Raw genomic sequence first — 27,385 nt, forward strand, 5'->3', positions numbered from 1 at the left:
AGACAGGTCCTAACAGCAGCAGTTGTGAATGGAATCTCGCTTAACTTAGCCCCCCTCAGTCTCTGCGTGCTCACCTGTTGCCATGGTGATGAATACCACCCAGCGGCCAGACTGTACCCTGGCCGGGCTGGACACGGCCCCCGGTTGCAGGTTTCCTCCAAGTCCAGGTTTGGTCTCTTAATATTGCGGCACCTTCGCTCGGGGAAAGTGATCAGCTTGCCTTGGAAGGCCTTCTCGCTGCATTTCATCTCCCTCTTCCTCACTCCCAGACCACAGCTCACGGAGCACTGGGGGCCAAGAAAGGAGGCGTCAGGGTGCCGGCTCCACCGTCCACGTGTAGTCAGAAGGATGGGACTAGGGCAGGTCAGCCACAGCCCACCACCTCCTGAAGGCAGGGCCTCAAGTCCCGCACGCTACAGAAGCCGGAGGATTGCAGTCACTTTCCCAAGGTCACAGCATGGCTCAGCACCACAAAATAAAGGCAGGCCCTGCCACGACACAGCACACAGGAGAGCGAGACAGAGCCCGCGAGAAAGACGAGACCAGCAGACGATGAGGTCAGGGTCACCGTGTAGCGGTCAGTCCAGGGCAGGAGGCAGGGCGCAGGGACTGGGCTTACAGGCAGTTCAGGGCAAGAACCACAGATAACAAGCAACTGTCCTTCATCTTTACCTGCCTCTCGCTTCAGCTGGGATATACACTGAAGCTGCGTTATGGCAGGAAAAAACAAAGAGGATGGAGGCTGATGAAATAAGTCTGAGAAAACCTGTTTTGTTTTTTTATGTGACTGACTGCTATTTTATTTAAATTTTTCCTTCCACTATACACATTTTCTTTTTCAAAACTTTTAATTTTGTATTGGGGTACAGTGATAAACAATGTTGTGACAGTTTCAGGTGAACAGCAAAGGAACTCAGCCATATAAATAAATACAGGCATCCATATGCATACACGTACCCCAACTCCCCTCCCATCCAGGCTGCCAGGTAACACTGAGCAGTCCCCTGTGCCCTACAGGAGGTCCTTGTCGGTCATCTGTTCTCAGTACAGCAGTGTGTACAGGCTGGTCCCCAACCCCCTGACTATCACTTCTCCCCAGGCACCGATAAGCTTGTTCTCCAAGTCTGTGAGTCTTTCTATTTCGTAAGTTCATTTGTCTTTAGATTCCACATAGAAGGGGTGTTACAGGATATTCTTCTCTGACTTACTTCACTCAGCACGACAGTCTCTAGGTTCATCCGTGTGGCTGCAAATGGCATTAGGGAAAACCCGTTTTTCAATATTTTAAACGGCATTATGGGATACTGTACAGGGCCTTGATGAACTGCAGAAAGCAGTAAGAAATGACATCAGCGTAACCATCATCAATCACGAAGGCTAGGGATCAGATCAAGACGGCAGAGAGGCAGGACGTGGTCGTGCTCCCCTTCTCCCCCGAGACATCAAAACTAGAGCATCTAGCAAACACTGGCAGAAGACCTCAGACCCCCGAAAGGGTAAGAAAATCTGCACAAAACCAGGTAGGACAAAAGGGAGAAAAAAAAGAGGAATTGGCCAGGACCTGCACCTGGGGAGGGCGCTGTGAAAGGGGAAAGCTTTCTGTACCCTGGGAAGCCCCCCACCAGCAGGGAGGTCAACCAGGACCCAGGGGAGCTCTGAAGGAGGGCGCAGCAAGCCGGGCATAGAGGGCAGAGCGAGAGAGACCGTGGGGCTGGGCAGGCCCTGAGGCTCGGCTCCTGAGGGCAGACCCGCAGGAGGACCGGGTGGTGATGGGCAGACGGTAAGGGGACCGCAGCCACAGGAGGATGGAAGAAGCGTGGCTCACTGCCCGCCTTACACTGGAGAGGAGAGGCACCACCGCGGCCAGACGCAGAAGGGGGCGGGCTGCCGTCGGAGCATCCTTCTCCCCACTGTCTGCTCAGGCCGCAGAGTCCTAGGATCCTCCACCCCGCAAGGCTACCATTTCAAATTCAAAAGAATTTCTCAGATGAGCAAAAGCTACAAGGATACTGCAGTACTAACCCTCTCATAAAGGAAATTCTGAAAGGTCTTCTCTAAACAGAAAAGCAGCAAGAAGATACAGGGGGCAGGAAATCACAAACGGAAAGCAAATCCACCTAAAGTAGCCAGCATACAGATCAAAAGGGAAAAACTATCTGTGAGAGCGGCGACACGCACGAGCAACAAGAAAATGGGGAAAAAGGGACATCAAAATCGTAAAATGTGGGGAAGGAGAGCAAGAAGGTGATTTATTTATTTATTTTTTTTGGAATGTGTTTGAACCTAGATGACTACCTGTCTAAAGCAAGCAGATACAGGGAGGGGTTAACATACTTGAAAAACAGGGCAACCACAAATCAAAACCATAGTATAATTCACAGAAACCAAAAAGAACACAAGCATAAATTAAAAGGAAATCATTAAACCACCAGAAGAGAAGGACAGGAACAAAGAATGGATAAGCAGATGTGGTCATCTATGTAACAGAATACCACCCGGCCTTAAAGAAGAATGAGGGCAGGCCATTGGTGGCAACATGGGTGAACACAGAGATCACCCTACTAAGGGAAGCCAGAAAGACAGAAGCAGCCTACCACCATACAATATCATTTACACGTGAAATCTAAAATATGGCACAAAAGAATACCTACAAAAGAGAAACTGACTCACAGACACAGACGTGTGGTTGCCAAATGAAGGTGGGGGAAGGGGATGGACTGAGAGTCTGGGGTTCACAGATGCAACCTATTACATTTAGAATGGATAAACAAGGGCCTATGGTATACAGCACAGAAAACTGGACCCAATCTCCCGGGATAAACATAATGGAAAAGAACAGAAACGAGTGTGTGCGTGCTTACAGCTGCGTCACTTTGCCGTACAGCAGGACCCAGCGCAGCACTGTAGATCAACTATACTTCAATAAATAGAGGATGACACTGAGCTCCGTACTTGCAGCAGCTTTGTGAGGGAGCTGCCAAGTGCGCGCTCCACTGTGCGGAATAGGAAAGGGAGGTTTAGCTCAAGGCTGGATCTGTAGTCATCACTGAAGGCGGCCTGTGACTCAAGCCCAAGCCTTTAGCCATTTGGTTATAACGTCTCTTAAAGAAACTGAGAGGAGGGGAGAGACAGGCGCCCTGCTCTGCACTTAGCCACACAGAAGGGAAGGGCACTGATGGGAGAAACTCAAAGCTGCTGGGACAGCGCCGCCTCCTCCACTGGACGCCCGCCCCCAATCCCCACCAGCGACCTCTTTCTTTCTTGGCCACTGTCTTGCTCACTAGACGTGGACTCAGTAAGAGCAGAGACCTCGCCTTAGGGGTTACTGATGCATACTTCCGGTTTGACCTCTGCTCACCTTTCCTCTGCCTAAGAACTCAAATGAGTGTCCCAAGCTAGGAGTCTAGGAGGCATCTTCAAGACTTCCCTCTCCCTGCCCAACAGATGCCTGAAGGTGCCCGCCGGCCTCTTTAAGAACTCTCGGAAAAGACAAACACTGCACATTAACGCATATATAGGGAATAGAAAGACGGAACTGACCATCGTGTGTGCAGGGCAGCCAAGGAGACCCAGATGTAAGAACAGACTTTTGGACTCGGTGGGAGGAGGAGAGGGTGGGATGATTTGAGAGAACAGCACTGAAACATAAATATTACCATATGTAAAAGAGACAACCAGCGCGAGTCTGACGGATGACGCAGGGCACCCTAAGCCGGTGCCCTGACAACCTGGAGGGGTCGGGTGGGCAGGGAGGCAGAAAGGGGTTCCAGGATGGACGTGACACGTGTAACCGATGGCAGATTCATACTGATGTATGGCAAAACCCATCACAAAACTGTAATTATCCTCCAAAGAAGGAAAGAAAGAAAGGACTCTCCAGGACCCAGCTTTCCTCCATCCCTGAAACAGTTCATCTTTCGTTTGCATCCCTGCAATATCCATGCGGGCGCCTTTCCCGGCTCCGGGCTTGGGATCCTCTCTGAAATGAAACCCTGATTGTTCCACGGCTTTACTTAAAATTTTAATTAGCTCCCCCAATGTTAACAGGATATATTTCTAGCCTGCCACCCCACACAATCAGGATCTGTGCCTGATGAAGCTTCCGCCTTCCACCCATCCCCACTCATTTCTTCTGTGTCCTACTCTCCCAGCTCTGCCCGTACAGGGCGCACCCTCTGTCTGAAGAGCCCCGACTCCGTCTTTGCCAGATTCCTGCTCATCCCTCAGGCTCACTCTCCCTGGGAATCTCTTCTGCCAAGGTTAAGCTCTCCGAGGCAATCACAGACCCCATCACAGCACTCCGCTCGCCTTCCCTGTGTATTTATACACACACTTTCTTTAGTTTGGTACCTCCACCGTCCAGGCATTGCCTCATCACTGAGATGGGTGCTTTATAATCGGGATTTTATGGAGAAATCAGTGGGGAAGGATGAACAGTAAGTAGCTACCTGGTGTATGTGTGCAAGCCTCCAGATGCTGGTGGATGGGCTGAGCATTTCAGAACTCCCCAGGAGTGAATGTGACCTCCTACCTCACTCCACGAAGTGATGAGCCACTGGAGCCGGCTGTTCTTGGGACAGCGTCCGAGCACGCAGCCCTCCTGCGAGTCCGGTCTCGGGGCGCCGGCGCACGCGCTCTCCGGCACGGCCTCTGCCACGGCAGCGCGTCTACACGTGACTTCACGCTTCCGCACTCCTCGCCCACAGGTCTTAGAACACTCGAAATTAAAAAGGAAAAAGCCATTAGATGCCAGTCTCCAGTGACCGTGTTGCAGGTAAATGCTTGGAAAAGCACTGATGCAGGGTTTACAAAGCTATTTTTAAGCACCAGGACCAAATGCCCTGTAAAATTCCTTGTAGTCAGCAGAAGAAATCTCCTCCATCCAGAGATTCTGAGTCCAGATTAGATCTCCTTCAACAATCTGAACACCCAGGGGCTGCTGTGGTGTCCCAGGTCTGAAGACAGGTTTTAGTCTTCATGGAGAAGAGAGGGTTTCTGTGCATAGCACACATGATAACAACCTGGGAAACGGTCCAAGGCCTATTTGTTGCTGTAACTGTGTCTGTCCCTGGCACAAAGCAGAGTCAGTCTGTGCATTTGGCTAAAGAGGATTTTCAGTGATTTGGACAAGGGGAATCATAGAAGTATGCCTGACAGCAATGGGTTGGGGGTGTCCAGCTCTTGCCCTACTGTCTGTCTTGTCTATCTGTCTTGCCCTCTGTTATCTCTAGGCTGGGCACTGTGCTAACTCTCAGGGAAAATTAAGTCAACACTCATCAAATGTTTGGGAATAACTTTGCATGGCCGGCTAATGCTCTTCTATTCCTACCATCTTGACCTTCATAAGACCTGCGAAATAAGGAAGGCAGCAAATTATTCCCTGGTTTTCAGATTTGTGGTTCAAAAGTCTTCTAAGTGATCTCAACAGCTTTTGAACCACAGCTCTGAAAGCCAGGACAGAAATTATCTCATGGGGTGGTTAGAAGGTTATGTGATATAGGCTCTGGTATATACTTATGTGTTTCATCACGCAGAAGGCATTAAATGAATGTTCTCTGTTGTGGTTGGCTAAGTCTGATAATATCAGCATCCTGTCTCCATCTCCCTTACAAATACGAAGGATGAGACTTCCCAGTGGTCCTCTTGCTATTACCCCATTTTAAAGGGGAGGCGTCTGAGACTCACATGATGAGTCAGCCACCTGCCAAGTTGCGGAGATGAGCAGATATGTCTGACGTCAGACCATGCCTCTGCACCACGGAACACCATTCATCCATGGTGCTAACATCTAGGTGGTTAATTCTTATTCAACAGAATTCCTATTTATATTTGTGACTTTCTTTTACCAGAAAGGTAAAAATTTTCATCTGCTTCTGAATCCAGGGCCATCGTCTCTAATGGGTGGGTCCTTTACCACTAGCGCCACCTATCCGGCTGCATGACCGTCACCAAAAAGGCTACAAACCAGGAAAGATGCTAATTAAAATGCCCATTCACATGACTGGGTGTGATTCCCATGAAGGTGTAAGCGGCTGAGATCCTCTGGGGGGGAGCAGAGACACCACCTGTATTTTCGTCTCCCTCCTTTTTCTCAGGGAACAGGACTCACGACTCCAGTAATTCCCACTTACCTGAGACCAGGGCCCAGGGCTCCATTCCGGAGGGCAGGCATGGCTGTTGCAGGCTTGAACCTGAGTGGGCGTGCTCACCGGGCAGAGAGAGTGCAGGACCGCCTCCTCCTCCTGGAAGGGCTTCTTCTGGGTGCACTGCACCTTCCGGCTCTGCTGGCCTCCCGCACAGGACCTGCTGCAGGCGCTCCACTCGCCCGGCTTCCAGCTTTCAGGGAGAGACGGGATTACTTCCGGGGAAGCTAAGACTCTGCATCATCGATGCCAAAGCAGTTACTGTGAAAGATTAGCCACCTGCTGGAAGCCTTTACCGCAGAACCAACAACCAATAACTGATTCTTCTTCTATAGATTTGCAAGCCTACATGGTCTATTACCCCATAGTTCTGGGGAAAAATACATTCCTGCCATCAGGCGAAGAAATGTGTGCTGTTTGGAACTCTGAGGGATTCAGTCTAATTTACCGGGATCTTAAACCCTGTGCCAGAGACTCTCCCAGGCATTAGGGTTGGAAAAAATGAATGAAGCTAGGCTCTTCCCATGAAGTTGCCTGTGGAAGTGGTGGCTGTGTGAACACATCAAGGCAATACTTTCTGATCATTTCTATCAGAGAAGTTAATACAAAGTATATTAATGAGACTATTGACACAAGATCAATGAAGGAGGGAGAGGTGCGTGCGTGTGCGTTCACACGTGCAAAAGAGAGACACATTGAGAGAAGGTTTTACCAACAATGTTTCTAAATAGGCTGTTCCCCCAACCTATTTTACTGATTACCCTCAAACTCTACGGTTGCATTGGAGGAATAACCTCAAGTTCCTTTTTTCAAGATTTTGAGCTCACTTTTTTTCACAGCTGTTGTATCTGAGACTTGGTGTACGCTAAAGAGTGATCATCTGAAAGCGTGAATCCTTTTCAACAATCACCTCGGATTAATTGAAATTGTCTGACTCGAAGGCCTAGCATTAAAAAGATCCGCCAAATAAGATGGTGACACATTTCAAAGCAGCAGAGTCCAAAAACTGTTCACAAATGTTCTAAGCATTATTTGAAAACATAAAACATCACGAAGACCAAATATGTTTTTGTTATATCTCTGCATTACTGCATTTGCCTGCTGCTGCTAAGTCGCTTCAGTCGTGTCCGACTCTGTGCGACCCCATAGATGGCAGCCCACCAGGCTCCCCCGTCCCTGGGACTCTCCAGGCAAGAACACTGGAGTGGGTTGCCATTTCCTTCTCCAATGCATGAAAGTGAAAAGTGAAAGTGAAGTCACTCAGTCGTGTCTGACTCTTAGTGACCCCATTGACTGCAGCCTACCAGGCTCCTCCATCCATGGGATTTTCCAGGCAAGAGTACTGGAGTGGGGTGCCATTGCCTTCTCCATGCATTTGCCTAGTCCTGCGATTTTTGCTCTGGCTCCCCAACCCCAAAGCCCGAGCTGTGAGGTTAAACACCTTTCTGTTGGTCTAGAGAACCTGCCGTACAAGTTCTAGGATTACAAGTACTCTAAAACACTGCACGATCCATGTTATCTAATTTAGTGAAAAAAAGCTGATAGCAAATGGTTCCTTACATTTGTACAACACTTTATCTTCCAGTAAGAGGCAAAGAAAAGACATCTATTATCATGAGAGTATTGGTTTTAACATTTGCCTATAAGGGTGGCATTTTTGTCTGCCAAATTCAAGTTTCTTTCCTTATGTGGCAAATATGATGAATTTGGAAAAGTACTAGAAAGAGCGTAACACACTCTTTTGTGACACGCTTGGTTCTCCACACGCGGGCCCCAGGCTCACTCTCCATTTCAGGATCTTAGTTTCCCCAACCGGGGATCAAACTGTGACGCCTACTGCTTTCTCCACGTCTGCCGCTCTGATAGCGTGCATCTCACAGCATCTCAGTTATTTGCACATCCACCTCTTCCATTAGATGGTGGGTTCCCTGATGGCTGCTGCAGCTAAGTCACTTCAGTCGTGTCCGACTCTGTGCGACCCCATAGACGGCAGCCCACCAGGCTCCCCCGTCCCTGGGATTCTCCAGGCAAGAACACTGGAGTGGGCTGCCATTTCCTTCTCCAGTGGCAGCAACTACTAATTACTCATCTCCATTTTCCAGTCCTCAACTGAGGACCAGGCATGCTCTCAGGGCATATCACATGGTTGTTACAAGGAAAATAACGGGCTTAGATCAGATGAACGCCTCTGTCCTTAGAATTCTAATGGCCTAAGGCCTGACACCTAGTATATCCCTGCTGAAGAACAGTCCCTAAAAGATCCCATTACTCGACAGGAAATACTGTGATAAGTAAGAGGTGGCAAAAAGTGAAACTCAGTGAAAGAGCCTGTCCATTCCACTGTTCCAGCTCTATGGTCATTGCAGGGGAAGCTCTGCTTCCAAATAGCCAGAGAACTTGGTCACTGCACAGAGTACTGTTTCTGTTAATACATGGGGTCATCAGGAAAGTTCTAGGAGTTACGTATTACCAATGCTCTCCCTCTTCATGGATGTACATACAAACGGGGTCCCTGTCTTTGCTTGGGCTTCCCCTGTGGCTCAGCTGGTAAAGAATCTCCCTGCAATGCAGGAGACCTCGGTTCGATCCCTGGGTTGGGAAGATCCCCTGGAGAAGGGAACAGCTACCCACTCCAGTATTCTGGCCTGGAGAATTCCACGGACTGTATAGTCCATGGGGTTGGTCAACAATGGTGGAAAGGAGGCTTTAAATAAGAAGATAGTAGCTTGCCATTCAAGTGTTTTGACAATTCCTATCAATCAATCAATCAATTCAGTTGCTCAGTCGTGTCTGACTCTTTGCAACCCCATGAATCACGGCACAACCAGGCCTCCCTGTTCATCACCATCTCCTGGAGTTCACTCAGATTCACGTCCATCGAGTCGGTGATGCCATCCAGCCATCTCATCCTGGGTCGTCCCCTTCTCCTCCTGCCCACAATCCCTCCCAGCATCAGAGTCTTTTCCAATGAGTCAACTCTTCGCATGAGGTGGCCAAATTACTGGAGCTTCAGCTTTAGCATCATTCCTTCCAAAGAAATCCCAGGGCTGATCTCCTTCAGAATGGACTGGTTGGATCTCCTTGCAGTCCAAGGGACTCTCAAGAGTCTTCTCCAACACCACAGTTCAAAAGCATCAATTCTTTGGCGCTCAGCCTTCTTCACAGTCCAACTCTCACATCCGTACATGACCACTGGAAAAACCATAGCCTTGACTAGATGGACTTTTGTTGGCAAAGTAATGTCTCTGCTTTTGAATATGCTATCTAGGTTGGTCATAACTTTTCTTCCAAGGGGTAAGTGTCTTTTAATTTCATGGCTGCCGTCACCATCTGCAGTGATTTTGGAGCCCCCAAAATAAAGTCTGACACTGTTTCCCCATCTATTTACCATGAAGTGATGGGACCAGATGCCATGATCTTCATATTCTGAATTTTGAGTGTTAAGCAAACTTTTTCACTCTCCTCTTTCACTTTCATCAAGAGGCTTTTTACTTCCTCTTCACTTTCTGCCATAAGGGTGGTGTCATCTGCATATCTGAGGTTATTGATATTTCTCCCGGCAATCTTGATTCCAGCTTGTGCTTCTTCCAGCCCAGCATTTCTCATGATGTACTCTGCATATAAGTTAAATAAGCAGGATGACAATATACAGCCTTGATGTACTCCTTTTCTTATTTGGAACCAGTCTGTTGTTCCATGTCCAGTTCTAACTGTTGCTTCCTGACCTGCATACAGATTTCTCAAGAGGCAGGTCAAGTGGTCTGGTATTCCATCTGTTTCCGAATTTTCCACAGTTTATTGTGATCCACACAGTCAAAGGCTTTGGCATAGTCAATAAAGAAGAAATAGATGTTTTTCTGGAACTCTCTTGCTTTTTCCGTGATCCAGCAGATGTTGGCAATTTGATCTCTGGTTCCTCTGCCTTTTTAAAAACCAGCTTGAACATCAGGGAGTTCACGGTTCACGTATTGCTGAAGCCTGGCTTGGAGAATTTTACGCATTACTTTACTAGCATGTGAGATGAGTGCAATTGTGCGGTAGTTTGAGCATTCTTTGGCATTGCCTTTCTTTGGAATTGGAATGAAAACTGACCTTTTCCAGTCCTGTGGCCACTGCTGAGTTTTCCAACTTTGCTGGCACATTGAGTGCAGCACTTTCACAGCATCATCTTTCAGGATTTGAAACAGCTCAGCTGGAATTCCATCACCTCCAGTAGCTTTGTTTGTAGTGATGCTTTCTAAGGCCCACTTGACTTCACATTCCAAGATGTCTGGCTCTAGATTAGTGATCACATCATCATGATTATCTGGGTCGTGAAGATCTTTTTTGTACAGTCCTTCCATGTATTCTTGCCACCTCCTCTTAATATCTTCTGCTTCTGTTAGGTCCATACCATTTCTGTCCTTTATTGAGCCCATCCTTGCATGAAATGTTCCCTTGGTATCTCTAATTTTCTTGAAGAGATCTCTAGTCTTTCCCATCTGTTGTTTTCCTCTATTTCTTTGCATTGATCACTGAAGAAGGCTTTCTTATCTCTTCTTGCTATTCTTTGGAACTCTGCATTCAGACGCTTAATCCCTACATGTATGTAAACATACACAAACCCATCTAAAGGACAGATTATTCCACAAGGGTTGATATGGTTATTAGGGCCACTGGATATGTTTAGAGCCAGACATTTCTTGGCAAAAGATGAATCCACAGAAGCCCCTCAAATTTCTTTCTCCTTTTTGTGTTCAGGATACAGCTGGTTCCAAATTCTAAGAGAAAACCCGAGTTGACAGTTGGGCATAGGGGATTGGTGGGTAGCTGAAGCCCCAAACGATTATGACATACACTCTTTACAAGGAAAAACAGATTGCATGATATAATTGCATCACCACAAAGCAAACACTGCTTATTAAGATGACCAGGGAGATCAGTGAGCACAGTGTTGCTTCAGAAGAAACTCTGTCAACTCTACATAAATACATTTGGCAGGAGATAACTCAAACCAGAAGGACTCCATTTGGCTTGGGAACATTAACATTAGTGTTCAAACAATAGCGTGGCTAAAATCAATCCCATCGCAAACCCACTGAGATCCCCACAGAGTGTCCTCATCAAAAATGGGGTTACCACTCGGGCTGCGGTCCTGCCTTTGGACTTTGTGTCTTGCTACTGGGTAATTTGCATGTGAGGTTTCATGGGTTGCACAGTAATACAATTTTTAAATTCTTGGATGACTCTATAAAACTTGAGTGTACAACCACAGGGAAATTTAGCTAATATAGGTTTCTGTGTTATTTAAAGATCTGTTTGATTTAGTTCAGAGAAGAGGGGTCTCTAAAGGTTAAAAAAAGATTCCTTTATGCCTTTTTTTTTTTTAAACCCCAGGATTACACTGGCATAGACAGGGTCTGAACGTTTAAAGTAAATTTATGTTTTTTCAAGTTACATATTTTAATGCCAACTATCGTCTCTTTCTTGTATTGACTTTTTAGAGGGTGAGGGTTAGTCTTTCTATCTCTGAATCACTTTTGACCAGAGGCATTGACAGTGGCTTTGATCATCGCATATCAATAATAAAGCACATAAGTGCAAGCGCAACCAGAGAGACAGTCCCAGATGACTTACTAGGCAGGGCAGGAGAAGGCGTTGCACACTTTGGGTTCAGTTGCTGGCCTGGCTCTTGCATTGCAGAATGAGGAATTGACGTGAGTGTTTTGATCTCGTAAGCAAACAGCCTTGACACTTATGTAACCTAATAAGACATCAACAGTTACCAAGTGAAAACTACAGATAACCAATGCCATTTAGTTTCCAAATTTAGCTTCCCATGTACCAGGGTTCTGATATTTTACTGAAGACAGAATCCAAATATTGTGTGCAAACACTTTATTTGAAAACATCTACAACACACGTGAATCCCACTTCTATCTCCACCTCCCCCGAGATAACTGCTTACATAGTTTAATATTTTTAACATGCAGCTTCTTAGTTTTCAAGACCACCATGGATTCTAGAGTCATACAGTGATAAAAAACGACCTTTTGAAAACAGGGCCGCTGTAAAGGGAAATGTCTCACAAGCTTTAACTTCCATTGCACATATCTAATGAAAAATGTTCTTCAAAGAACAGTCACGGGTGAATTAATTGTGGAAACTCTAAGATTCTGCGTTTTCATGAAGCAACTTTTACTTCCATAAGACTGTGGTGCATATATAAATGGAAACTTGCACTCACCAATCATGTATTCATCCTTGTTTATACAACTCCGTTTTTTATTTCTGATGGTTTGCCCTACTGCCTGGCTTTCAATGTTCATTTTAGGACCCCTCATCGGAGGTGTACAGTTTTCTGTGAGTAACCGTATTTGACAGCTCCCCATATAGGAAGCCTGCCTCCTCTTTTAATTGTTTTTATTCACATGGACTTTTCCTTAAAATGGAATCTGAGCAACAATGAAAAGTCACTCCTGCTAGAATGATTAGGTTGAAGTGGGTTTATATTCAGGAAAAGGAAAGTGAAGTCGCTCAGTCGTGTCTAACTCTTTGCAACCCTATGGACTGTAACCTACCAGGCTCCTCTGTCCAAGGGATTTTCCAGGCAAGAGCACTGGAGTGGGTTGCCATTTCCTTCTGCACTATGTTCAGGAGGAACTGATCAAAACATCAGGACTCCCTACAGTTGAGAGTTTGCTTCTGGAGAATGTATTCATTTGGACCCCTCTTATGCCGCAGACACACCATGGTCTGTGAGTCACATGAAGGGGTTGCTAATTCAAGGCAAGGCAGAATCCCACAATGCATTTGTCCAACGTCATCCCTTTGATTGTATTTATTCCCTGTAAGTGGAAAATGGACTCTCTCTCCTTTCCAAGAAAGTCTGCATTCCCTGGACACCAACACATTACTGAAAATGATCTTAAAGGCCATTCAATGTATGAACAACTGATTACACTCAAACACTGCATGAAAAAGAGCATAAACATGGCTATAGCATGGTTTCTGTTCCTTAAAAAAAGAGCAAATGATTTGTGTGGCGTGTGTCTGAGGATGTAAAACACATGCATTTTTTATGTTTGCTTGAGAAAAAGAATAGAATGATATAGACCAAAGTATTAACGTTGGCTACTGCTGATTAAAGGATTGTGGGAGATTATTTTCTTCTTTATAGCATATTGCTTTTAAAATGTGCATTAATAAAAATATATTCCTGTTTATTAAGAATTATTAAAACATTAATCATTTATATGTTAAATATATGTATATAATATGCATATTAAATATATATTTATAAATATATCAAATATAGTTAAGTTATTCTATCTTTTATAAAAAGAAGTAATCCTCCTGCTTTGTTAGCTAGCATGGGCAGCCAAAACCCAGGCCTCAGAGACATAAGGATTTCTTTGTTTTCTCTATTTCTGCTGTCCCTGGTCCCAAGACGCCCTGTTTCGCCCAGTGGGAAGGACACCATAGAAAGCCCTGCTGTCCCTGGGCACTCTGAGCATGAGGAAGTGAGAGACCAACCTTCACGCGCTGGTTCCATGTCATGGACTTACTTACGACTTTCAGCCTTCTTCCCAAAGGGGCAAGTGTGACAAAGACTGACTTACCAACAAATATGTGATATTCTTAGGTCTAAAGAAAATGTCTCCCTTCTACTCACTGAGGGGGTGGCTGTGACTCTTCCTTCCTTACACGGGTTATTTCTCAGATTGAATCCACTTGCCTGCAGAGTTTCTGCTGACATCACCCCTGGGGGACAGACTACACCTCCTCCATGTGTTAGCTCGCTGCCTTAAGCCCTGCTGGCCTGTGTTTTCACTGCCTATCGCCTACCTTCTCCAACTCCCCCTGAAAAGTTGACAACAACAAAAAAGCCAGGACAGAAAGAAAGAAAACTGTTGGCGGACATAGCAACCCATCACTCCTCATATTTAGAACAAAGGGACACGTGTTTTATATTTTTCCCCCCTGGAAGTTTCAGATGCATCACTTTCGTGTCCTGGCTGTAGTTGACTTGAAATTTGCTTGAGTTGGTTCCTTTCTATTAATACATAGGAAAATCCCCAAAGAGTACAAATAATATTTGATTTTTTTCCCTCTAAATAGTGACAGTTCTCATAAAGATAGTTCTTTTGTCGCTTATTTCAACCAGACAACTGAAAGAGGTCTGGAGTGGAAGAACCTGTTTTAAGAGAAGACGTGGGAGACAGTATTGGGAAACCTACCTCCCCCACAGGAGACGGAGCAATCTGTCTGCACTGTGCTCCAGGCGTAGCTGTGTCTTTCTGAGGCTGGCAGAGTTCCATTCGTGACCTTGGGAAGTGCATACTTCCAAGCTATTCCTGGGTTTTTGCCTTGCATGAGAATCTGCACAGTATAAGATACAAATCAGAGATCAAGACGCAGGTCAGACCCTGGAATTCCAGACACCTCACTCAACATTTTAAAACTATTTATACGACATTTTGGAATCAAGATTGCTGGGAGAAATATCAGTAATGTCAGATATGCAGATGACACCACCCTTAGGGCAGAAAACGAAGAAGAACTAAAGAGCCTCTTGATGAAAGTTAGAGTGGAGAGTGAAAAAGTTGGCTTAAAACTCAACATTCAGAAAACCAAGATCATGACATCTGGTCCCATCACTTCATGGCAAACAGATGGAGAAACAATGGAAACAGTGACAGACTTTATTTTCTTGGGCTCCAAAATCACTGCAGATGGTGACGGCAGCCATGAAATTAAAAGATGCTTGCTCCTTGGAAGAAAAGCTATGACCAACCTAGAGAGCATATTAAAAAGCAGAGACATTATTTTGCCAACAAAGGTCTGTCTACTCAAAGCTATGGTTTTTCCAGTAGTCATGTATGGATGTGAGAGTTGGACAATAAAGAAAGCTGAATGCTGAAGAATTGATGCTTTTGAACTGTGGTGTTGGAAAAGACTCTTGAGAGTCTCTTGGACTGCAAGGAGATCCAACCAGTCCATCTTATGGGAAATCAGTCCTGAATAATCATTGGAAGGACTGATGCTGAAACTCCAATACTTTGGCCACCTGATGCAAAGAACTGACTCACTGGAAAAGACCCTGATGCTGGGAAAGATTGAAGGTGGGAGGAGAAGGGGACAGCAGAGGATGAGATGGTTGGATGGCATCACCAACTCGATGGACATGAGTTTGAGTAAGCTCTGGGAGTTGGTGATGGACAGGGAGGCCTGGCGTGCTGCAGTCCATGGGTTCACAGAGTTGGACATGATTAAGAGACTGAACTGCACGACATTTTGATCTCAGAGCTGGTTCATGTCATTGTTCCCAAGTACACTTTATGTTGACTGGAAGCCTGCCCATGACACTTTAAAATGTGTAGCTCCAGAGAGTCAAAGCTGTGATGTGGAAAGCTAGTAGGGGAACAGTACATTTGCTATAAGCCCATGACCCTCAGTTCTGGGTAAAACCAATTAAGAAAGCAAGAAAATAGATCTTTACATTATGTTGAAGGAGGCCAAACTATAAAGTTTTAACCTTCACATGAAACGTGAAAGCCTAGCCTGGTTTTCACACACAGTGGTGCCCACAAATAATGAAAGAGTTTTTCGTTCAGTCACATCTGACTCTTTGCGACCCCATGGACTGTAAGCCGGCCAGGCTCTTCTGTCCATGGGGTTTTCCAGGCAAGAATACTAGAGTGGGTAACCAACCGTTTCTCCAGGGTATCTTCCTGGCCCAGGGATCAAACCTGGGTTTCCTACACTGCAGGCAGATGATCATCTGAGCCACCAGGAGTTGAAACTCATCTACATATATAAGTTTTTATGATTGATTCTGGCCCACAACTTATAACCTGTCTCCAGGATGCCAGCAGGTGTTAGGCACAAAAGAAGCACACATAAAACCTTAGAATAAACACCCCACTTAGAATCACCTATCACCAACTCCAGAATCCAGGCAGATGTCCGATAGGACTTCCAAAGAGAATTTGCCCAAGCGTATATGTCTGTTAACTGTACTAGGATGAGCAGATAGGACAAAAAGAAACACGATCAGAAGTAAGAGTTGGTACTGGAATGGATTTGACCTCCAAGGGGCAAGGACCTGGGACAGATCTGACCCTAACAGGTGTGGCCACCAAAAGAGCCACCATTTATAGGCACTTTGCGGATGTCAGACACTCTGTTGGGCTTTTGCGCTGCATTATCTCAAGAGTCCTCTAACAACTCTGCTGCTGCTGCTAAGTCACTTCAGTCATGTCCAACTCTGTGTGACCCCACAGACGGCAGTCCACCAGGCTCCCTCATCCCTGGGATTCTCCAGGCAAGAATACCGGAGTGGGTTGCCATTTCCTTCTCCAGTGCATGAAAGTGAAAAGTGAAAGTGAAGTCTCTCAGTCATGTCCGACTCTTAGTGACCCCATGGACCACAGCCTACCAGGCTCCTCTGTCCATGGGATTTTCCAGGCAAGAGTACTGCAGTGGGGTGCCATCGCCTTCTCCAACTCTAGAATGTGGCTAATTTTTCACAGGAAAAAAAAAAAACCCGAGAAGAAAGGAGTTGTGCAAGATCACACAGGTGACTGGTAAATGAGTCTAAACTAGAACTTAGACACTCCAACAAAATGTGCCTAAAGGCGGCAAGACATCACCTTGTTTTGTATTTACTTTTCATTGAAGTATAGTTGAGTTACAATGTGGTATTCATCTCGGATGCACAGCAAAGTGACTTAGCCATACACACACAATACACACACACACATCTATCTATAACTTTCTGTGTGTGTGTGTGTGTGTGTGTGTGTGTGTGTGTGTATATTTTTCAGATTCTTTTCCATTACAGGTTATTATAAGATACTGAATACAGTTTCTGGTGCCATAAGTAGGTCCTTATTGTTTATTTATTTTATATATAGCAGTGTGTATCTATTAATCCCAAACTCCCAACTGATCCCTCCCCCCTTTCCCCTTTGGTAACCATACATTTGTTCTCTGTGTCTGGAGATCACTTTCTTTTTGGTGTGGGCAAACACATTATTGGCCTCCTTTGCTGATCCTCTCTTTTCCTAGCTATGCCTCTTTTTTTTCCTTCACATTCAGAGCATGGGTAAAAATAGCTGGTTCTCTCCCATCCCATGAGTCTTGCGGAAAATCTGTTACCACCAGAGCTGGGCATTCATGCCCTCAAAGCAGATTTCCAGTTAAAAATAGGAACCCCTGGCTCTATCTCTGTCTGGTGGGATCCCACCTCAATTAAAGCTGGGTGGGTGGCAGCGGTTCAAGGACCCCCATTGTGCCAGGCCACTGCCTGGGCTGCTACGAAACGGCTTCCACTTTACCATCAGCTTAAGTGTCTCCAGAAGTATCACGGCTTACTCTGAAGATTCCACAGTGCAGTCATCCTTTGTCAGCCAACAAAACAAAGTCTTGGTGCCTCCCAGCAAAAAACCAAACTGTTAATAGATGGGTCTTTGTTTCCCGCACCCCCATCCAAGGCAGAAAACAAACAAAGCACAACAGGAAGAACCATTAAAATGGACAAATGCCAAATTCTCACTAGTCACCAAGGAGAACCTTCTCAGAATCAAGGTCAGCAGGTGCTAGGCATAAAAGAAGCACACGTAAAACCTTAGAATAAATACTCCACTTACAGCCACCTATTACTAACTCCAGAATCCAGTACAGTGGAGTTGCATTACGCACGCATCTCAGACAAACGTTTCAAGTCCAGGTGCTCCAGGTAAAGAAATCCGCTCACTTATCTCCACTTTCTAGGACCACCCATTCCCCGCCGCATTCAAACTGGTTCCTGGCTTCCACTCCCATAGGGGAAAGGGATCCCCAATAGAAATGCAAAGAAAAGGAAAACTAACAAATGTATTGTTATTACAGTTTTACAGCCAACGGCCTATAGGACATACAGTTTATATTTTGTTGGTTGGACATGTTAATGTATTCACTGAACGCACAAATGAATATGACTCTCAACTTAAAAAAAAAAAATCAGGGACTTCCCTGGTGGTCCAGTGGTTAAGAATCTGCCTTGCAATACAAGGAACCCAGGTTCGTTCCTGGTTGGGGAACTAAAATCCCACATGCCTTGGACGGAGCAACTCGGTCCTGGCTCTACAGCTACTAAAGCCCGCACATCACAACTAGAGTGAAAGGTCCCGGGTGCCACAACCAAGACCCGAGGCAGCCAACTAACTAAATACGTATTTCAAAAAAACCCAAATCCAGGGGCTCACAGCACCATTATAATGTCTGTGCATCTGGAAGGTCGGGCTTCCCAGGCGTAGTGGTAAAGAACCGGCCTGCCAAGCAGGAGACTCGGGTTCCCTCTCTTATTTGGGAAGATCCTCCCCTAGAGAAGGAAATGGCAATCCACTCCATCCCATGGGCAGAAGAGCCTGGTGGGCTACAGTCCATAGGGTTGCAAAGAGTCAGACACGACTGAGCGACTAAACACCACCAATCTGGAAGGTCACAGGAGAATTGTGTGTGTAATCACATAGGCTAAAAGACAATATTCATATAAATCAGCAGAAAGCTGAGTATAGAATTTAACATCAGCTCATAAAGGCTTCTTAAAGTAATTATTTAAACAAATAAATGCCAAGATTAAATACATAAAAGATGAGTATTTGCCAATCATATTATTTGCTTCTCAATGATAATTAAAGCATTCTCTGCCCTTTTCTTTATCCTGTATGAGCAACAAAGTAACCAAGATTGAAATACACAGCAGTCATCTTATCTTTCACCATCTTATGCCTGTACTAGCCAATCCTTTAGAAACAGACTGTCTGGCTAAAACAATCTCTGTGAGTCTGTCCTTCACCCCATTCTAAAAAAAGACTAGACTTTGTTTTTAAAAAGTCAATTCCACCCTCAGGAATGGCTACATAATTCGTGGGAGGGGGGCGGGGAGTGTGCCCAGGGCAAAATGGAAATGAAAGGCCCCTTGTTTAAAAAAGTGATTAAGGATTTCAAGTTGGTGACAACAGAGCATTAAACCAATCACAGGGCCCTTCTGAGCCCAAGGTCCCCGGTGACTCTGCAGGGTCCACATCCACAAAGCCACCTCAGCCCAACCTTAAGGCCAAGGTTTTGTCACCTGCATCAGTTTAAGACACAATTAAAAAGGTTCCAAGTTCTAAATGGCCCTGTGGTCTAATGCTGGCTTTGATCACTCTTCTCAGAGGGAGAATGAATTTGGCAGGTCTGTCTACACCTGAGTGACGATGACCATCACCTCAACCGCAGACAGCCTGTCCCACCCGAAGCTCTGCAGCAAGGGGACCTCGGGATGACGTGCGATAACCACACAGCCCAGATTCTAGGTGCCTCTGAAAGAACACGTCATCTGGAAATGCTCATCCCTGTCACTGACATCTATTTTAGAATATTTTCAGCAGTCCTGTCAAGCGCTGTCAGTAACCTTCTTTGGCACTAGCGCAGAACACGGAGACCCCCCGGGTCCTGCGGATGCCACTCCCCAACACTGCTGCCCCCCACCACTGGTGGCATCACAGCACACCATCCCAGTGTGGCCCAGAGAACCGTGTGGCCCGGCTGTGAAGTGCACACATTCGGAAAGATCACCAGGAATTCAGTCTACTTAACTGGACTCAGGCCAGATAATTTTCCAGCCAACTGGCATTGAGTCTCTTAATTTATAGCTGGCAAGCAACCTCCTTAAATGCTTCCAGGTCCACAGTAGAACTGTTTAATGTCTACCTTGAACACACAAACCACCTGACTTCAGACACAACACTCCAGCAGCTCTGACCACAGGGTGCGGAGTGATAAAATTTACAGCTTAAGCTGGAAAACCACAGATGAGGCTGGACTCGACCAGTTCCCCTCCGAAGGAGGGCATGCAGGTTCTGCTTGGGGTGCACACGGGTTAAAATAAAGGACACACTGAGTAATCTTTGGTATATAGCTTGCTTTCACTCCCACTTTTATTTTTTAATATGCAAACTATAAAAGGCCTTCAAACAGCTTCATCTTTGTTTCATCATTGAAGACCTATGTTTTTCTTTTAAAGAAGTTATCCTAATCCTATGAAATTAAAAGATGCTTGCTCCTTGGAAGAAAAGCTGTGACAAACCTAGACAGCATATTAAAAAGCAGAGACATCACTTTGCTGACAAAGGTCCATCTAGTCAAAGCTATGGTTTTTCCAGTAGTCATGTATGGATGTGAGAGTTGGACCATAAAGAAGGCTGAGCACTGAAGACTTGATGCTTTCAAACCATGGTGCTGGAGAAGACTCTTGAGAGTCCCTTGGACTACAAGGAGATCCAACCAGTCAATTCTAAAGGAAATCAATCCTGAATATTCATCGGAAGGACCGATGCTGAAGCTGAAGCTCCCTTACTTTGGCCACCTGATAGAAAGAGCCGACTCACTGGAAAAGACCTCCGTGCTGGGAAAGATCGAGGGCAGGAGGAGAAGGGGACAACAGAGGTTGAGATGGTTGAATGGCATCATGGACTTGACGGACATGAGTTTGAGAAAACTCCAAGAGATAGTGAAACTCTTGGTGTGCTAGAGTCCATGAGGTCACAAAGAGTTGGACATGACTTAGTGACTGAACAACAAACCCTCCCGTGGAAACTAAAGAGTTACAGTTAGCTTCTAAAGACCAGCTTTTTATTTAGTGCAGGCTTGGAAGCTTATTTCTCATCTTCAATAATGTAATAATGTACCTGATAGCTTAAAAAAATAATAATAGCCATACTTATGGTGTTTATGCCAGGCAAAGCATTGTACAGCATTATCTCTTTTACAATTAATAATGACACCATGAGGAAGGCACAGTGCTATTAATACCCTAGTCTTGTAGATGAACGCAGCTAGAAAGTAGAAACCGGAGAAGGCAATGGCAACCCACTCCAGTACTCTTCCCGTGGATGGAGGAGCCTGGTAGGCTGCAGTCCATGGGGTCACTAAAGGTCACTGAAGTGACTTATTAGCAGCAGCAGTAAGTAGCCACATGGGGAACTCAAGTTTCTGATACTGCATGACTCGCAAACTTGACCTCTTAACTCTCAAGACACTGCACCTCCAGCTCTGAAATGTCCTGTCTAGGATTCTAATTTAAAATTCTCAAGACTGGAGGAACACTGAAAAGATATTGTCACTGGGATCCAATAACATGCTCTAACACATACATTGTGCTATCGGGTTCCAATCTGAAAATGTCGCTTCTTGAACATGCTAATATCTGAGTTAAGGATTTGTGATTTTTAATATCCTCAATCCACTTCCCCATTCATTTACAGAAATGTTTGTCTTAAATACTGTTTCAACAGCTGAAATTCAACCGACGTCGCAGATCGACCCCTTCTGATAAAGGATGGATTTCACGTACGTTACATGTTGCCTAAGTCAGGGGAGGAATCGTTTTTGTGGTGTGAGTTCATGATTCTGTATGATCCTGTGAGTTTCTGGGAAGCCTCGTGATGTGAAAAATCAGCCAGTTGCCCCCAGCTTCTTGTTTGCTTCAAAGCCTGAAGAACACGAGCAGGTATCATCTCTGGGATTAGGTGTGAGTGAGTCGGATTTGACAGGACGGAGCACCACAAAGACCCCGACCGGGGCCTTGGAAGTCCATCTACGAGGCGGCTTCAAAGGTGTGGGCTGACACACTGAACCTCGACTCATCCACATTCCTGGGAGTTTAGGGGAGAGAAAGAGCGCGCTCCAACCTGTCACAGAAGTATTTGCCGCGAATTAACTGGAGGCCCACACTTCAAACAGCGAATGGCAACCCGGGGAGAAGTGATGCGGCATCTCGGGAGCGCGTCTGGCTTGTCCTCCAGAACCTGGGGTTCCCCGTCATCTGGTCTCTATTAGTCCTCCACCGCTTCTCAGCCTCTCTCGTGAGCCGTGTCTTCACTCCGTCCCTGCTCCTTGGCTAATCTCTCTCCCCGACACTGATTCTATCCCGAGGCACATCTTTGCTCATCTCGGCCCCTGCCCCGTGGGGGAAGGGGTGCAGACAGCAGGGTCATGAGGAAGGAGCTGGATGAGAAGGGACGTCCCTGGCCATGACGCTCCCACCCTGTCAACTCGGTGATCAACGTGTCCGTCCACCTGGTCTCCCCCCAACCCACCCATCATCGCCTTTGGCCAAAGAGTGGAGGAAGTTGTTTATGGTAGTAATTTTCTTGAGATGTCTTTTTCTGCCTTGAAACTGGCCTGTGGTTAACCTATTTCTCACTTGCTGTCGTTACAAACGCTGCTGTAGGGGTCAGCGGCACTCTCCCTTGGTACATGATTAATTGGGAATGGGCTTTCAAAGAGTTAAACACTCCCTTCTGGCCTCTTAACAGAGAGGGGAATAAAAAACCCTTAAGGTGAAGGAGAGCTTTTATTTTTAAGACCTTTTTTTCCCAAAAAAAAAAAAGGAATGCTGTAAAAATACAGATGATCATATTTCAGTCTTAGACTAGCAACCCGTGTTATCATGTCAGCCTAAATCACTGTTTATCAGACGGGGATGAAGTTACTTTATAATGAAACACTCATGATGAATTTCCTCACCTACCCTCCAACTTCACGACAGTTTGATGGAGATTATGACTCATTCGTTGTTGTGTGTGCTTGTGTGTGACTGAGTGTGAGAGAGAAACACAGACAAGAAACAGAATAAAGCAGAGGAAGACGAGAGGGGAGAGGCAGCTGGGAGGGGAGAGGGGGGCAGAGGGGGCTCAGGGGCAGGGTCGGGGGAGAGAGCTAGCATGCAACAGCTAACGGAACGGCTGATCTTCAGTCACTTCTGCAGAGCGTTATCATCTCTAAGCAGACACCTTCATTAATCATGAAAAATAGAGAATTTTTGTTTTAATTCTCACTGCCAAGGCCCTTTAAAATTATATACTAAATGGGCCTTTTGCATTGTACTTAAACAAAGGACAAAATTACCGACTTTATGTTACCTATATCTCAATCTCGAAGTGGAAAAACATTAAGTTTTCAGCCATACTCCAAACACCCAGCACATATATATATAATATATATACATACATATACACAGATACATATACACACACATACGTACATATATATATATATATAAATATATATAATTTGTGTATATATGTATATATGGGCTTCCCTAGTGGCTCAGATGGTAAAGAATCTGCCTGCAATGCAGGAGATCTGGGTTCAATCCCTGAGTCAAGAAGATCCCCTGGAGAAGGGAATGGCAACCCACTCCACTATTCTTGCCTGGAGAATCCCATGGACAGAGGACCCTGCTGGGCTACAGTCTGAGGGGTTGCAAAGAGTCAGACATGACTGAGCAACTAACACTTTCACTTTTCACATATATATGTATGAATACACACACACACACTTCAGATTAAATGATTATTTTTCATAAAGGGAGGTGTCAATTTCAACTCTGAACTTTGGTTTTCATATTTATACCATGTCAGAAATGGTAAGGACCTAACAGAAGCAAAAGATATTAAGAAAAGGTGGCAAGAATATACAGAACTATACAAAAAAAGATCTTCATGACCCAGATAATCACATGGTGTTATCATTCACCTAGAGCCAGACATCCTGGAATGCGAAGTCAAGTGGGCCTTAGGAAGCATCAATATGAACAAAGCTACTGGAGGTGATGGAATTCCAGCTGAGCTGTTTCAAGTCCTAAAAGATGATGCTGTGAAAGTGCTGCACTCAATGTGCCAGCAAATTTGGAAAACTCAGCTGTGGCCACAGGACTGGAAAAGGTCAGTTTTCATTCCAAAGAAAGGCAATACCAAAGAATGCTCAAACTACTGCACAATTGCACTCATCTCACATGCTAGTAAAGTAATGCTCAAAATTCTCCAAGCCAGGCTTCAACAGTATGTGAATGGAGAACTCCAGATGTTCAAGCTGGTTTTAGAAAAGGCAGAGGAGCCAGAGATCAAAGTGCCAACATCTGTTGGATCATCGAAAAAGCAAGAGACTCTGTGGATCACAACAAATTGTGGAGAATTCTTAAAGAGATGGGAATAGCAGACCACCTGACATGCCTCCTGAGAAACCTATTTGCAGGTCAGGAAGCAACAGTTAGAATTCGACATGAACAACAGACTGGTTTCAAATCGAGAAAGGAGTATGTCAAGGCTGTATATTGTCACCCTGCTTATTTAACTTATATGCAGAGTACATCATGAGAAATGCTGGGCTGGAAGAAGCACAAGCTGGAATCAAGATTACTGGGAGAAACATCAATAACCTCAGATACGCAGATAAAACCACCCTTATGGCAGAAAGCAAAGAAGAACTAAAGAGCCTCTTCATGAAAGTGAAATAAGAGAGTGAAAAAGTTGGCTTAAAACTCAGCATTCAGAAACTAAGATCATGGCATCTGGTCCCATCACTTCATGGGAAATAGATGGGGAAACAGTGGAAACAGTGTCAGACTTTATTTTTCTGGGCTCCAAAATCACTGCAGATGGTGACTGCAGCCATGAAATTAAAAGACGCTTGCTCCTTGGAAGAAAAGTTATGACCAGTCTAGACAGCATATTAGAAAGCAGAAACATTACTTTGCCAACAAAAGTCCGTCTAGTCAAAGCTATGGTTTTCCCAGTAGTCATGTGTGGATGTGAGAGTTGGACTATAAAGAAAGCTGAGCACTGAAGAATTGATGCTTTTGAACTGTGGTGTTGGAGAAGACTCTTGAGAGTCCCTTGGAGTACAAGGAGATCCAACCAGTCCATGCTAAAGGAAATCAGTCCTGAATATTCACTGGAAGGACTGATGCTGAAACTGAAACTCCAATACTTTGGCCACCTGATGTGAAGAACTGACTCACTGGAAAAAACCCTGATGCTGGGAAAGATTGAAGGTGGGAGAAGAAGGGGACGACAGAGGATGAGATGGTTGGATGGCATCATCGACTCAATGGACATGAGTCTGAGGAAACTCTGGGAGTTTGTGAAGGACAGGGAGGCCTGGTGCGTTGCAGTCCATGGGGTTGCAGAGAGTGGGACACGACTGAGCAACTGAACTGAACCACTTCAAAATTTAATTCCTTATACAAGACACACACACAGAGAATTTAGCTATGTGGGGTGCACAAGTAACAATGATCCAGTTTTCCTTGTGTTCTCAAACCTAGTCAAAAAAATAGGGTAGGTCCATATATAATATACTGAAAACTACTGAAATATAAGCTGACTTTTCTATGTTTGAGATGACTAATGAGTGCACTAGTTCAATAAGAAATTCCTGAGCCTCTATGCCAGACCTATGCTGTGGGGGATAAGCGGACATACAGAAAGACATGGAAATTATCTACTTTATAATAGCTGTGTCTGTAGTGATCTCAGAAAGTGTGCAGTTGCCAAATCAATATTGATTTCTTTCTGATCTGGGGTGTGCATGTGTATGGGTTGTTTTCCCCTGGCTGAGGCAGAAACAGGATACAGGATCAAGAAAATGAACTCCGTTTCTCCAAGTCATTTACATGTAATACATGTATATTTGTACTTTGAAATAAAAATTTGATTGATGGACTTAAATAATGCCTAAAATATTTAAGAACTCAGACAATCATATAAATCCTTAATTGTCCTTAGGAATTTCCTCTTGGCCACCAAGGAAATCAAGAAGGCCAGCACAGTCTAAACTGACGTCCACCTGTTGCAAACGGTGGACCCTGTGGGATCTGGGTTCCAAGGAGAATGAAGATTCTTTCCAAGAGACCATCTGAAAACGGGGCAGGCACGTGATTCAATGATAAAAGTGAAAGTCTGTTTTCCATTTAAACTGAGCTTCCCTATGAAGGCATTCCATAAAGTTCTGACATATAAAGATAACCAGAAGCAGGGGACATTTCTATTTGATGTCAGGCCATGCACTTATTTCTTGGGGTTCACTGACAGCAGTCAGTCTTTCCCAGGACTATATTACTCCTGCTCTGTACCAGGAAACACTCAGAAATAAGTGAAAAGATCTAGTTAATCCCCTACCCTGGAAGGGCAAGTTGCTGTTCCCTCAGATCAAGGTGAGTCAACTGTGAGCTAACTGGACAGCAAGTTTTTATGCATAAATTATTTACTTTGGGAAAGGCAAGCCTTTTAGAAAGCAGATTGATTCCTCAAATGCAACTGAAGAGATAAAATTTCAATACTTTGAATGCCTTTCTCTGTACTTAACTTTCAATGGTACAGTTCTAAGACTAGTCCTAACAGATGAGGAAATCCAGTGGTTTTTAAAATGTGTACCGCAGAAGCATTTCAGAGAACTTCAGATTATGATGGTTGTTTGGGACAGAAATAGGGAGGAGAGGCTGGCCCTGTCACTCTTGACTTGGGTCAGAGAAAGTCACCTGTCACTTGATTTATTTGTTGTCTCCATGGATGATTTTTCAACTTGGAAAGAAGATTCTACTCTTTAAATGAATGAATGAATTTTCTCATCAGATGTCATTCATTAACTTTTTTTTTTTTTTTTTTTTGAGTGCCTGAGCTGGAATCAAGATTGCCGGGAGAAATATCAATAACCTCAGATATGCAGATGACACCACCCTAATGGCAGAAAGTGAAGAGGAAGTAAAAAGCCTCTTGATGAAAGTGAAAGAGGAGAGTGAAAAGTTGGCTTAAAGCTCAACATTCAGAAAACGAAGATCATGGCATCCAGTCCCATCACTTCATGGGAAATAGATGGGGAAACAGTGGAAACAGTGTCAGACTTTATTTTTTTGAGCTCCAAAATCACTGCAGATGGTGACTGCAGCCATGAAATTAAAAGACGCTTACTCCTTGGAAGAAAAGTTATGACTCAACCTAGGTAGCATATTCAAAAGCAGAGACGTTACTTTGCCAACAAAGGTCCGTCTAGTCAAGGCTACGATTTTTCCAGTAGTCATGTATAGATGTGAGAGTTGGACTGTGAAGAAGGCTGAGTGCCGAAGAATTGATGCTTTTGAACTGTGGTGTTGGAGAAGACTCTTGAGAGTCCCTTGGACTGCAAGGAGATCCAACCAGTCCATTCTGAAGGAGATCAGCCCTGGGATTTCTTTGGAGGGAATGATGCTAAAGCTGAAACTCTGGTATACTTTGGCCACCTCATGTGAAGAGTTGACTCATTGGAGAAGACTTTGATGCTGGGAGGGATTGGGGGCAGGAGGAGAAGGGGACGACAGAGGATGAGATGGCTGGATGGCATCACTGACTCGATGGATGTGAGTCTGAGTGAACTCCAGGAGTTGGCGATGGACAGGGAGGCCTGGCGTGCTG

The 27,385-nt window shown here is 45.1% G+C and overlaps 1 protein-coding gene across 1 annotated transcript in view; it reads right to left on the reverse strand.

Moving 5' to 3' along the window:
• The window catches only part of ADAMTS18 (ADAM metallopeptidase with thrombospondin type 1 motif 18), a 147,264-nt gene that overhangs the window by 8,669 nt on the left and 111,210 nt on the right, over positions 1 to 27,385 (reverse strand). The window contains exons 15-19 of the mRNA XM_015100376.4: positions 14,363 to 14,504; positions 11,760 to 11,886; positions 6,132 to 6,336; positions 4,532 to 4,717; positions 75 to 287 (exon numbers count right to left, since the gene is read on the reverse strand). Of these exons, the coding sequence (XP_014955862.3) occupies positions 75 to 287; positions 4,532 to 4,717; positions 6,132 to 6,336; positions 11,760 to 11,886; positions 14,363 to 14,504 (873 nt within the window). The remainder of the gene's footprint in view (positions 1 to 74; positions 288 to 4,531; positions 4,718 to 6,131; positions 6,337 to 11,759; positions 11,887 to 14,362; positions 14,505 to 27,385) is intronic.

This window comes from Ovis aries, chromosome 14 (genome assembly GCF_016772045.2).
Source record: "Ovis aries strain OAR_USU_Benz2616 breed Rambouillet chromosome 14, ARS-UI_Ramb_v3.0, whole genome shotgun sequence".
Lineage (NCBI taxonomy): Eukaryota > Metazoa > Chordata > Mammalia > Artiodactyla > Bovidae > Ovis > Ovis aries.